A 14,019-nucleotide genomic window follows, 5' to 3' on the forward strand; every position below is an offset into this window, starting at 1 on the left:
TTGGTAATTTATAATTGTTTCAACTACTAAAGTCTACTTTCTTAGATCTTAAAGAATTATAAGAAATATATATATATGCTCAATTTTCTTCCAAAAGGCATTAGTTTAAAAGTCATTAAAGCATCAATTATAAAAAATAATGAAAACCATGTAAAGATGTATCATATTCAATAATGAATATCAAGAAAAAAAATGGACCAATAATGAAAGAATAGCTTAAATGTGTCTAATCCTCTTGCATATAAATAAAACTATCAAGAGTCATTGGACAGTGACTAAACGCAGGCAGAAACTGGGGGAAAAACTTGAAAAGAGGCAACTGGATGAAATCTTTATGTAGTTTATATGGATGAATCTTCCCCTGCGGGAGAGAACTCCCCAGGCCTTTTAACAAGGAATAGCTATAACAGAAGCAAAAAGCCTGTGGTCTTATTGTCTTAAGATGACATAGGATAGAATTTGGGGTTGTTAATGGAGATGAAAACTGGGGGCTTGGAGGAGGGGAGAATCCTACAAACAGCAGCACCAAATCTCTAAAATCTCTTCCATCCTTAACTAACTCCAGAAGTACTTGCATGAGGAAGACTCTAAGCAAGCCAGCAAAAAAAGCAGCTGAAAAGCAAAAAGACTTGAGCAGAGATTACAGCTGTGAGTCATAAGGACAAACGAGTCTTAAGTTTGAAACTGCCTTATTAAATTAGGAGCTTGGCAGACACCCTGGGCTTCCCAAGAAAAGCCTAGGACCACACCTACTGTACCAAGACTAATAAGTCAGCCAAGAACAAAAGATCCCCTTTAAAAAGGCATAAATCAAACCTCCAAAATTCAAAGTGAATTTATCTGCCTATTTGAAAATTAATACTCTTCAGAGAAAGACTCCAGCATATATGTCCAGTATACACTAAAAATTACAAGACATAAAAAAAAGGTGATCCAAAGAGGACAAGCAATCAACATAAACTGACGCATATTACTATTGTTAAAAAAATGAGGAAGGTTAAAGACAACTATTAGAAATATGATCAAGGATATCTGGATCGGTGGCTCAGTGGTTAGTGTGTCAGCCAGTGCATGAAGGGTTGTAGGTTCAATTCCTCATCAAGGGCAGGTACCTGAGTTGCAGGTTCACAATTTGGGCATGTGTGGGAGGCAACCTCTTCCACTTCAATGTTTCTGTCTCTCACTCTCCCCCTTCCCTCCCTCTCATTCTCTCTCAAAATAAATTGAAAAAAATATCCTCAGGTGAGGATTAACAAAACAAAACAAAAAAGAAAATTTGCAAACATCCTTGTTCAAGGATACATGTTCGAGAATGTTATAATTATATTTAGGAGAGTCAAAATGAGTTACAAAGAATCTCACAAGATAAATTATATCTGAAAATAGAAATTCTAGATCTACAAAATACAATGTTGAAAAAAAATTAAAACTCATTGAATGGGATTACCAGCCTATTGGAAATAAGAGAAACAAGAGTCAGTGAACTTGAAGACAAATGAACAGGCGTTATCCAATGAAGTAAGGAGAGGGAAAAAATAGACAAAAAAATGAGCAGTGCTGGCCAAGTAGCTCAGTTGACTGGAGCATCCTCTTGATAGGCCAACGTTGTTCGATCCCCAGTGTAGGCATATACAAGAATCAACCAATGAATGCATAATGGCTGGAACAAATTGATGTTTCTCTCTCTCTCTCTCTCTCTCTCTCTCTCTAAAAATCAGTACAGCCCAGCCAGCATGGCTCAGTGGTTGAGCGTCGACCTACGAACCAGGAGGTCAAGGTTCAATTCCCAGTCAGGGCACATGCCCAGGTTGAGGGCTCCATCTCCAGCAGGGGGCGTACAGCAGGCAGCCGATCAATGATTCTCTATCACTGATGTTTCTATCCCTCCCTCCTCTGAAATCAATAAAAATATATTTTAAAAAATAAAAATCAACATATAAAAATGTTTTTTAAAGTGAGCAGGGCCTCAATGACCTATGGAATAACACCAAGTATCTAATGTACAAATAATTGGTGTCTCGGGAGAAAAGAATATGGGATGAAATATCTGAAGAGGATAGTGATTTAAAAATTACCAATTTGATATAAAAAAATGAACTTAACACGTTCAAGCATTTTAACAAATGCAAAGCAAAACCACACCTAGACAAATCCTAGTGAAAGTGCCAAAAGCTAAAGGAATTTTTGAAAATAGCTAAAAGAAAAAAAAAAACACTATATATACACAAACTAGTAGTGACAGCTAACATACACAAATTCATTCACACACACAAACTAAATTTTAAAAATTAAAAGGATACCCCTGACCAGTGTTGCTCAGTGGTTACAGGATCAGCCCAAGCACTGAAAGGTCATGGGTTCAATTTCCAATCAAGGGTAATCCAAAACTGGGTTGCAGGTTCGATCCCCGGCTCTGGTTGGGTTGCATTGGGGAAGCAACCCATCAATATGTCTCTGTCTCACATCAAAGTTTCTCTCTCTTAATGTCTCTCTCACATCAAAGTTTCTCTCTCTCCCACCTCACTTCCTCCTACTCTGCATTATTAACTCAATGTCAATACCCCTTCATAATAAAAACTCTCAGCAAGATACAAATACAAAAATTTTTAATCTAGAAAAAAAACATATTTAATAATAAAATACTGAAAACATTCCCCTTAAGACTTGGAACAAAGCAAGGGTGTCCATTCTCACAACTTCTATTCATCATTTTTCTATTAGTTCTAGCCAGTGCATAAAGGCAGGGGGAGAAAAGGAGGAACACAAAGGTTGTAAGAGAAGAAGCTAATCTCTGTTCAAAGATGAGACAACTGTGTATAAGGAAAATCCTAAGAAATGTATAAAACTAGATGTGTCAGTATACATAAATCAATTATATTTCTATATATTAGCTGCAAACAACTCTGAAAATAAACTTTCATTAACAGCAACATCAAAATAACCACACTTATGACTAAATTTGAACAAAAAAAATGCTAGGTCTCTACAATGGAAGCTACAAGACATTGCTGAGACAAAGAAAACCTAAATATATGAAGAGAGCAAATTCATGCATTGGAAAACTCAGTATTATTAAGATAATTCTCCCCCAAATTGATCTACAGATTTTTTATTAAATTTATTGGGATGACACTAGTTAGTAACATCATTTAGGTTTTAAGTGTACATTTCTATGATACATAATCTGTGTATTGCATGTGTGACCACCCAAAATCAAGTCATCTCCCATCACCATGTATTTAGCCCCCTTTATTCTTTACTACCCTCCTGATCTACAGATTTAATTCATCCTGATCAAAATCCCAGCAAGCACTTTTTCTAGAAATTTACAACCTGTTCTAAAATATATATGGAAATACAAAAGACCTCAAATAGCCAAAACATTTTGAAAAAGAACAAAGATGAGGACTTGCATTACCTGATTTCAAGACTTACTATAAAACTATAATATTCAGGACAGTGTGGTAATGGCATAGGAAAATTAAATAGATAACTGGAACAAAAGACACATATATGGTCAAATGATTTTCTGCAAAGGAACCAAGACAACTGGAAAAAGAAATCTTTCCAACAAATGGTGCTAGAACAACTAAATATCGGTATGAGAAAAGTGAACTATGAGCCCTACCTCACCTCATACACTAATATTATTTCAAGATAAACCACAGATTGAAACACAAAGTTAAACCTATAAAGCTTTTAGAAAAAGACATAAGAGAACATCTTCATGCTCTTGAGCTTTCTTAGGACCCCAAATGCACTAAACATTGGGGGGGGGAAAAAAAAAAAGAACCCAACATGGCACAGTGGTTGAGCATTGACATGAACCAGGAGAGGAAGGAAGGTTCAATTCCCAGTCAGGGCACATGCCTGAGCTGTGGGCTCGGAGGCAGCCGAACAATGATTCTCTCTCATCATTGATGTTTCTCTCTCTCCCTTCCTCTCTGAAATCAATAAAAATATTTTTTTTAAAAGATACAACATAAAAATGTAAAGCTTCTGCCACCGATTGGAAGAAAACATTTGTAATGCATAAATCTGACAAAAGACTTGCTGCCAGGTTACATCAAGATCTCCTACATATCATAAACAAAGACAACCCAATCTTTAAAAATGTACAGAAGACATGAACAATCACACCACAAAATTACACTAACTGCCAACAAGCTCATGAAAAGGTGATCAATATTAGTCCTCAAGAAATGCAAATTAAAGCCATAATGAGATACCATTTCACACCTACTGCGTAGTTTCAATTAAAAAGACTGACAATACAAAATGTTGACAAGCATATGGAGCGACTAAAATTCTCAGGCATTGCTGAGTATAAAGTGTTACAATCACTCTCTCAATTATCCATAAAGGCTAGGGGTATATTCACATAATGGAATACTACTCAATACTTTTTAAATGAACTACCACAAGCATGTGTATCAACATAAATGAATCTCAAAAATATTAAGCAAAGGCCAGACACAAATGAGTGCATATTGTATTATTCCCTTTATATAAACTTCAAAAACAGGCAAAAGTATTTTATAGTGATAGAAATTACAAATGTAATTGTTATGGTTGGGGGGGTGATTATGAGATGATACAAGGGAATTTTCTGGAATGAGAAAAATGTTATCTTGATACTGGAGTTTTTATTACACAAGTTTATACATTTATCAAACTCAACATTTTGACGGTAACTCTGTGGTTTCACTGTATGTGAATTTTACTTCAAAAATAAAAAGCATCTCATTATTCACAGGCATATCTTGTCTCATTTTTCACAACCATATCTCATATACTTCTGTTGAAGATGAAGTTCAGAATCAGTGGGGTTTTAGCAAATAGGTTAAATATGGGCTCTTACCTTGCAAATCCTTGCGGCAGCTCTCCAAGGCCATACAGAGGATAAAGGTACGGGCTTTTGCCATATCTTGCCAAAGACTCACTGTAAAGTTTAATCCTATTAATGGTTTCACTACATGGTTGATCTAAATAGCTGGAGAAGAGGAAATAAATATTACAAAAGGCTTCGGTTTTCCTTCTTGTGTTCAATTTAAGATCTTTTTCTGCAGTGATTTCAACTCATTACCTTTGCATTTTACTTATAAGTAAATTAATAACATTAATTTGCAACTAGAACCTCTTCTTTCAGTGTATGACATGGCTATATATTTGTTTAGCTAGAATTTCCACATTGGAGAACTAAGAAATTCAGTTAGCATTCCAAAAAATATATAAATCTAAAAACCAGAAAACTTACTCATCAGTTCTGTAAAGCGCCAGGGCATGACCAGTAAAATCTATAACATCTTGGCCCAAATCAAATTTCTTATACACCTCTCGCATTGCAGTCTTCTTAGGATCAATGCCCTCAAACGTTCTAGCATCATTTTCATCGAAGTTGGCAACATATACTAGGAATTTTCTGAAGCGACGTTTTTCAAACAGCCCCATTAAGCCTAAAAGATAATTTTTAAAAAAGCATACACTCACAATAGAACACTAGAGAAAAGAAAGTATGAAAGTAAAAGTTTAAATTTGCCATGTTAGTATCTGAGGCTCTTCTAACACAGAGTGCAATTTAACCAGCCACAATATTTTGAATTTAATTAAAAAAGGTCCGCCGTGTGCGTCTATAGACGCTTATGGCGTACAAATGGTTAAGGTATGAGCGTTTTAAAAAGATACAACATAAAAATGTAAAGCTTCTGCCACCGATTGGAAGAAAACATTTGTAATGCATAAATCTGACAAAAGACTTGCTGCCAGGTTACATCAAGATCTCCTACATATCATAAACAAAGACAACCCAATCTTTAAAAATGTACAGAAGACATGAACAATCACACCACAAAATTACACTAACTGCCAACTTTAAAATAAATTGACATAATTACAAAAGATCAGTTAGGTCTTTAATTTTGAAGTACAATTACAATTACAACCAGTACTTAATTAAATGTAGTATGTCTAATTATGTTTCTTATTAGGTACAAGGTAACCATGAATTTGCAAAAACTATTCACGAAGGCATCCAACTGAATGTTCTTTTAACAACTCTAATTGATACTCAGCCAACTGCCTAAAATTCTGAATACTCTTCCTTGTCTGTATTTAGATGTTGATTATACTGCTAGTCACTTACTTTAATGAAGTCCTAAATAATCAGTTCACTGCTTTGTACATTAAGAAATAGTACATTATCCTATATAATAAAAGCCTAAGTGGCGTCCACAAGATGGCCGCGCACACAGCGGAGGCGGGGCCTGGGGGCCGCTCCATGCTGGGATGCCTGGGGATCCTGCAGCTCTGCACAGCTCGGAGGAGGTGGGTCACAGCAAAGGAGGGCAGTTGTGAGTGATCAGGCCGGCAGGGGAGGGCAGTTGGGAGCCATCAGGCAGGCAGGGGAGGGCAGTTGGGAGCCATCAGGCCAGCAGGCGAGCAGTTAGGCATCAATCAGGCTGGCAGGGGAGCAGATAGTGGGTGATCAGGCTGGCAGGCAGAAGCGGTTAGGGGCAATCAGGCAGGCAGGCAAGCGGTTAGGAGCCAGAGGTCCCGGACTGTGAGAGGGATGTCCAACTGCCGGTTTAGGCCCGATCCCTAAACTGGCAGTCAGACATCCCCCGAGGGGTCCCATATTGGAGACAAATTTTGTGCACCGGGCCTCTAGTACAGCTATAAATGACCACATAATAAACCCTCAGACATTCCTATTAGTCAGTTCCTACTACTACCGTATTTTCCTGCGTATACGACGACTGGGCGTATAAGATTTTCCTGGGTTAAAAAGTCATCTTATATGCTGGAAAATACAGTACCTGACACTCTATTCATGAAAGAGACTTGGGCGAAAGGCCTATTTACTATTACCATATTTTCCGGCATATAAGACGACTTTTTAACCCAGGAAAATCTTATATGCCCAGTCGTGTTATACGCTGGAAAATACGGTAGTATACAGCAAGTAGAAAGACAAGGGCAAAGAAAAAGAAAATTTTCTGGTTTTACAATCTTTTTCCCCCTTCCCTAAACTGTACAACTACTTCCAAAAACAACCATAGCTTTAAAAATAACAAATTCTCAAATGTTTCTGTTTTATCTGTTGGTAGTTTAATGTTTTGATATTTTTAACATTCTTTCCCAAGACTATAACTGAAACAAACAAAACTGAAAATTCAAATGATCATGACCTGACTGGGTAGTTCAGTTGGTTAGAGCATCTTCCAGATATGCCAACTTACAGGTTCGATACCAGGTCATGGCACATAATAAATCAACCAATAGCCCTAACTGGTTTGGCTCAGTGAATAGAGTGTCAGCCTGCAGACTGAAAGGTCCCAGGCTGGATTCCAGTCAAGGGCATGTACCTTGGTTGTGGGCACATCCCCAGTAGGGAGTGTGCAGGAGGCAGCTGTTTCTCTCTCATTGATGTTTCTAACTCTCTATCCCTCTCCCTTCCTCTCTGTAAAAAATCAATAAAATATATTTTTTTAAAAATCAACCAATAAATGCGTAAGTGGAACAACAAATTGGTGTTTCTGTCTCTCTCCTCTCTCTCTCTCTCTCTCTCTCTCTCTCAAATCAATAAAAAAATTTATAAATGATTATAAGGCTATTAATGACAGCTGACTACATTTTTTACAATCTACCTTTAAAAAATGGACAGAATGCATACATAGTAAAGACATAACACTAAAAAAAAATATTCTATCACCACATCAGCACCATAGTTAAGACACAAGTTTAATTGTCTGGTGTTGGGTGAAAGACTAAAAAAGAAACATGAGTCACCACTGTAATGCGCTTTTGAATCAGGTATATTCTGGTGGACGCTGCCTGTTGGAACCTAAAGCTACCACCAACAGCTTATTGGGGAGTACTGCGTAACGTTTTTTAAAAATAAAAATAAAGCCGAAACCGGTTTGGCTCAGTGGATAGAGCGTCGGCCTGTGGACTGAAAGGTTCCGGGTTCGATTCCGGTCAAGGGCATGTACCTTGGTTGCGGGCACATCCCCAGTCGGGGGTGTGCAGGAGGCAGCTGATCAATGTTTCTCTCTCATCGATGTTTCTAACTCTCTATCCCTCTCTCTTCCTCTCTAAAAAATCAATAAAATATATTTGAAAAAAAAATAAATAAATAAAAATAAAAACCTAGTGTTTTCTTAAATTCTCCTCCCTTTCCTCTTTTTTCATTCCCTCCTTGCCCTCATCATTATGTCTGGTTGACCCTGTTTCACAGCCGAGCAGAGGTGCTCCAGCAGCTTCTCTGCCCCTTCCATGGTGCCAACTAGTGATCGCCATCACTAGCAGTATGACATCAGAACCAATGCGATTACAAACATTTTAGAGATCCAGTGCTCATTCTGAAAGTCATAATTGAAAGAGTTAAAATAGTATTTCCTACTGTATAATTTTTATAACAACTGCTTCTATAATGATGCCTTCCTATTTAAAACTATACCCCCCATACTCCCTCTGCGTTCCAACTTTCCATACAGCATTATTATCACCACTAGTGACCTGGTGTATGAATTTGTGTACATTGAAAGGAAATTAACTAGAAGGTGGCTGGCAGGGTGAGACTGGGCGAGACAAGCTAGACACACCCTGAAACCAACCTCCCGTGGTCCCTAGCTGGCATCTGTGGAGTGAGCGGGTGAGTCCCTTGGCCTGGCCTGTGGGGACCGGGCCAAAACTGGCTCTCCGACATCCCCCAAGGGGTCCCAGAGTGCGAGAGGGCACTCTACAAAGTTGCTGTTATACAGGGTGTGGACTGAAAATGCAAGTGTGCAATAAACAAGATTCGGAGCTGCCAGTGCCCCAGCAACAACATAAACCACGGCCGAAAGTAGAATCACGTGGCCTGGCAAGAAATCGGGCTCCCTCCTCTCTGGTTTTGGGGTGCATCACCCAAGAACTGCCGCTGCCACATCACTGCATTTTGGCAGCTCCTGCGTTGAAACTCTGCACCTTGGCGGTCAGTGAGTGTCATAGCGACTGGTAAGATGGTCGGACACTTAGCATATTAGCCTTAACATACTTTGCCTTATTTACTTATAGCCTGTCTCCATTAGGGAAGCAATTTTTGTTTCCTTTTTTCTTTCTGTTGAACCCTCCCTATTCCCAAACCCAGAAGAGTACCTGGCACATAGCAAGTGCTCAATAAATATTCAATCCATATAATCTTATGGGAGCAAATATAAAAGAAGTTGACTTATTCTTATATTGGGTATACCACATAAAAACAAAAATATTAAAATTATATTAAAAAATTAGAAAAAAATCTTTTTTTAGAGTTAGTCCCCTGAGTACTGTCTTACCTTCATTTCAAACAGGTTTGACTTTCCTTCATTCACTTGTACAATGAGGTTTAACTTACCAAAAAAAACCACACCAAGACTTTTAAAACATAAAAAAACCTACAAAATCCAGAGCAGTTTCAGTAAGAGAATAGATAAAATCTTTTCAATTAACTAAGAGGTAACCATACAATTTTAAAAATAATTAGGGTAAAAACAGTATCATAAAAAAATTAAGATATGGCACACAATATAGAGTTCTAATGGTAGAATTAGAATTGCAGGAAGAACAGCTACCTCAGACTGCCACAAGCCCTGGGATTCACTTAGATCTGTGATATCAAAGGTGATTTGTTGATGTCAAGGTGCTCCAGATAAATAGATGCCTCACGACAGTAAGAATAAATAAACAAGCTAAAGATTTAGCTCTTCAAAGCTATTCATGAAAACTTCTCAAAATATTTCTGAACATACTAATTATGTTCAACATTCTGTAGAGGTCATATATATTTCTCATTGATTTCACAAAAATAACATCTGAACAAGCAACAAATTATTTACTGGAACCTTGGTGTTTTAGATGGCATCATGAACTATCTATCACAAGAACCAAGAGTGTCTATAGATCTGGAACAAAAGCCAATAGTAACGGTCTACATTACCAGTAATAGAAGTATATTGTCCTAGGAAAGTAATAGTCCCACTGACACTGAGCGGACATTTGGAGTATTATGTCTGGTCTGTTGCAATACTATTATTATATACTAGAGGCCCAGTGCACGAAAATTGTGCACTGGAAGGAGGGGGCTCCCTCAGCCCAGCCTGCACCCTCTTGCAGTCCAAGAGCCCTCGGGGGATGTCCGACTGACGGCTGAGGCCCAATCCCTGCGGGGAGCAGGCCTAAGCTGGCAGTCACACATAGGGCTGCCACCGAGGTGGGAAAGGTCCCACCACCGCCACTACACTAGCCAGCTGTGAGCCAGACTCAGGGATTTTGGCTGAGCGGTACTCCCCCTATAGGAGTGCACTGACCACCAGGGCACAGCTCCTGCGGTAAGCGTTTGCCCTCTAGTGGTCAGTGCATGTCATAGCGACCAGTCGTTCTGCCGTTTGGTCGGTTTGCATATTAGCCTTTTATTATATAGGACTAGTGGCCTGGTGCACAAAATTCATGTGTGTGTGTGGGGGGGGGTAGTTCTCCCTCAGCCTGGCCTGCACCCTCTCCAATCTGGGACCCCTTAAAGAATGTCCTACTGCTGGTTTACAGAGATCGGGCCTAAACCAGCAACTGGACATCCCTCCTGCAATCCAGGACTGCTGGCTCCTAATCACTCACTTGCCTGCCTGCCTGATTGTCCCTAACCACTCTACATGCCGGCCTGCTCACCCCCAACTGCCCCTTCCGCCGGCCTGCTCGCCCCCAAATGCCCTCCCATTAGCCTGATCACCCCCAACTGCCCCCCGTGCCAGTGTGCTCACCCTCAACTGCCCCCCCACCTTCCTGATCACCCACAACTGCCATCCCATTCTGGCCTGCTCACCCACAACTGCCCTCCCCTCTTGGCCTCTAACCGCCTCTACCTCAGCCCCGCCACCATGGCTTTGTTCAGAAAAACATCCAAAAGGTCTCCTGGAAGGTTTCCCAGTCTAATTAACATATTACCCTTTTATTAGTGTAGATAGAGGCCTGGTGCACGGGTGGGGGCTGGCTGGTTTGCCCTGAGGGTGTCCTGGATCAGGGTGGGGGTTCCCTTAGGGTGTGGGGCACCCTGGGCGAGGGGCCTGTGGTGGTTTGCAGGCCGGCCATGCCTTCAGGGTGGGGGTTCCCGCTGGGGTGCCTGGCCAGCCTGAATGAGGGGCTGATGGCTGTTTGCAGGCTGGCCATGCCCCCCAGCAGGGACCCTCACCCCATGGGGGCATGGCCAACCTGGGTGAGGGGCTGAGAGCTGTTTTAAGGCTGGCCACACCCCCTTCAGGGTGGGGGTCCCCGCTGGGGTGCCTGGATAGCCTGGGTGAGGGGGTGATGGCTGTTTGCAGGCTGGCCATGCCCCCCAGTAGGGACTCTTACTCCATGGGGGGCATGGCCAGCCTCGGTGGGGGCTGAGGGTTGCTTTCAGGCTGGCCACAGCCCCTTCAGGGTAGGGGGTCCCACTGGGGTGCCTGGCCAGCCTGAGTAAGGGGATGAGGGCTGTTTTCAGGCTGGCCATACCCTCTTCAGGGTGGGGGCCCCGCTGGGGTGCCTGGCCACCTGGGTGAGGGGCTGATGGCTGTTTGCAGGCTGGCCAGGCACCCAATCAGGGACTCTTACTCCATGGGGGTGTGGCCAGCCTGGGTAAGGGGCTGAGGGCCGTTTTCAGGCTGGCCTCGCCCTCCAGCGACCCAGGCTCCCAAGCCCCTCTTTGCGCCCTCCTCCCCCCCCATCTCCTCCTTGAGTGGAGGCCAGGGCCGCCGGCTGGAAGCCTGGGTTGCCCCTCATGACCCAGGCCCCCAGCCACTCCCTCAGCTGCAGCCAGGGCGGGCGGGAAGCTTGGCTTCCTCTATCACCAGGGTCAACCCAAGCCTCCTGCTTACTCCTGCTCCGTGGCCACCTCCATCTTTGTTGGGTTAATTTACATACTTACTCCTGATTGGCTGGTGGGCATACCGGAGGGACGGTCAATTTGCATGTTTCTCTTTTATTAGTGTAGATAGGATAATCTTGGCAAATCAGAGAATTTACCAAAAAAAGTATACAAGAGATCAAGATAATATATGAGAAACAATCACAGGAACTAGAAATGTTTAACATGAAGAAAAAAGAATCAGATGGTATATGACAGTTAAAATATTTTTAAAAGCTGTATGTACTATATACAGTACAGTAGTTAAAAGTGGGGAGGTTCTTGAGTCAGATAAATCTGACTTCCAGCCAGTTCTACCAGTCAGGAGATATGCTATTTTGGGCTTTTCTTTCATATCACTATATCTCAGTTTTCCCATCTGTAAAAAATAATAGCACCTACATATCACAGGCTTGTAATAAAGGACTACATAAACTAAAGTTAGATAACACACACAAAGTACTTAGTACATGTATGCTGGCAAATATGTCCAATAAATGTAAGCTATTATCCTATATAATCAAAGCCTAATATACAAAGTGTCCAGTCGACTGGTCAGCCATTCAACCAACCAAAGCGTAACATGCTAATAATATGCTAAGGCCACTCAACTACTCATTATGACATGCACTGACCACCAGGGGCAAACACTTCAACCCAGGCGTCCTCAAACTACGGCCCGCGGGCCACATGCGGGTGTTTTTGCCGTTTTGTTTTTTTCTACTTCAAAATAAGGTATGTGCAGTGTGCATAGGAATTTGTTCATAGTTTTTTTTAAACTATAGTCCGGCCCTCCAATGGTCTGAGGGACAGTGAACTGGCCCCCTGTTTAAAAAGTTTGAGGACCCCTGCTCCAACCGGTAGATAAGCTTGCTGCTGGGGAGTCTGGCTAAGCAAGAGGGCGGGACATACCCTGGAGCCCTCCCGCAGTCCCTCCCCAGATGGGCAACATCCCATGTCTCTCCCTGGCCCTGATCGTGCACCGGTGGGGTCCCTCAGCCTGGCCTGCACCCTCTCACAATCCAGAACCTCTTAGGGGATGTCGGAGAGCCGGTTTCAGCCTGATTCTGCAGGCCAGGCAGAGGGACCCCACTGGTGCACAAATCTGTGCACTGGACCTCTAGTTAAAACTATAAAGTAATTTATTCACATCTTTCTCTTTTATTTTACCTTTCTCTTGAACTTCCCTACCTCGACATTTTCTCATATCTCATTCACTAACTTTGTCTAGAATTTTCTTGCCACCAGTCTGACTTAAAAATTCTATCCACTAAGATAAAAACAGCTGCTGATAAGGTAGTGATATGGTAAAAATTCATAAAACTGTATGCTAAAAAAAAAACAACAACAGGTAAATTCTACTGCATGTAAATTATACCTCAATAAACCTAGCTTAAAAATATATACATTAAGCCGAAACCGGTTTGGCTCAGTGGATAGAGCGTCAGCCTGCGGACTCAAGGGTCCCAGGTTCGATTCCGGTCAAGGGCATGTACCTTGGTTGTGGGCACATCCCCAGTAGGGGGTGTGCAAGAGGCAGCTGATCGATGTTTCTCTCTCATCGATGTTTCTATCTCTCTATCCCTCTCTCTTCCTCTATGTAAAAAATCAATAAAATATATTTAAAAATACACACACACACACACACACACACACACACACACACACACACACACATTAAGCCCAGCCGGCATGACTCAGTGGTTGAGCGTCAACCTATGAACCAGGAGGTCACGGTTCGATTCCTGGTCAGGGCACATGCCTGGTTTGCGGGCTCAATCCCCAGTACGGGATGTGCAGGAGGCAACCAATCAATGATTCTCTCTCATTATTGCTATTTCTCTCTCTCTCTCCCTCTCTCCATTCCTCTCTGAAATCAATAAAAAATATATATATATATATAAAAATATATATATATATGCAATAATATATTTGCTTATTTTTGCAAAAAGGGAGGATAAACCAGAAACAAGTAAAAATGATTACCTATCAGGATGGAAAGAATGGAGTGAAAAATAATAAGAATTAGATTTCCCAGCTAACACACACACACACACCTAGAGAGATGGTAAGTTGTTGTAAACCTCTTAAAAAAAAAAGAACTAGACTCTAAATATACCCTT

At 41.3% G+C, this 14,019-nt stretch overlaps 1 protein-coding gene across 2 annotated transcripts in view; it reads right to left on the reverse strand.

Annotated features, from left to right (window-relative positions):
* Positions 1-14,019, reverse strand: part of GDI2 (GDP dissociation inhibitor 2) — a 51,173-nt gene that overhangs the window by 6,969 nt on the left and 30,185 nt on the right. For both annotated transcript variants that reach the window (XM_054726166.1, XM_054726169.1), the window contains 2 exons: positions 5,258-5,456; positions 4,862-4,993 (listed from right to left, as the gene is read on the reverse strand). In XM_054726166.1, the coding sequence (XP_054582141.1) occupies positions 4,862-4,993; positions 5,258-5,456 (331 nt within the window). The remainder of the gene's footprint in view (positions 1-4,861; positions 4,994-5,257; positions 5,457-14,019) is intronic.

The sequence above is a fragment of the Eptesicus fuscus genome, chromosome 2 (genome assembly GCF_027574615.1).
Source record: "Eptesicus fuscus isolate TK198812 chromosome 2, DD_ASM_mEF_20220401, whole genome shotgun sequence".
NCBI classification, from domain to species: Eukaryota; Metazoa; Chordata; class Mammalia; order Chiroptera; family Vespertilionidae; genus Eptesicus; species Eptesicus fuscus.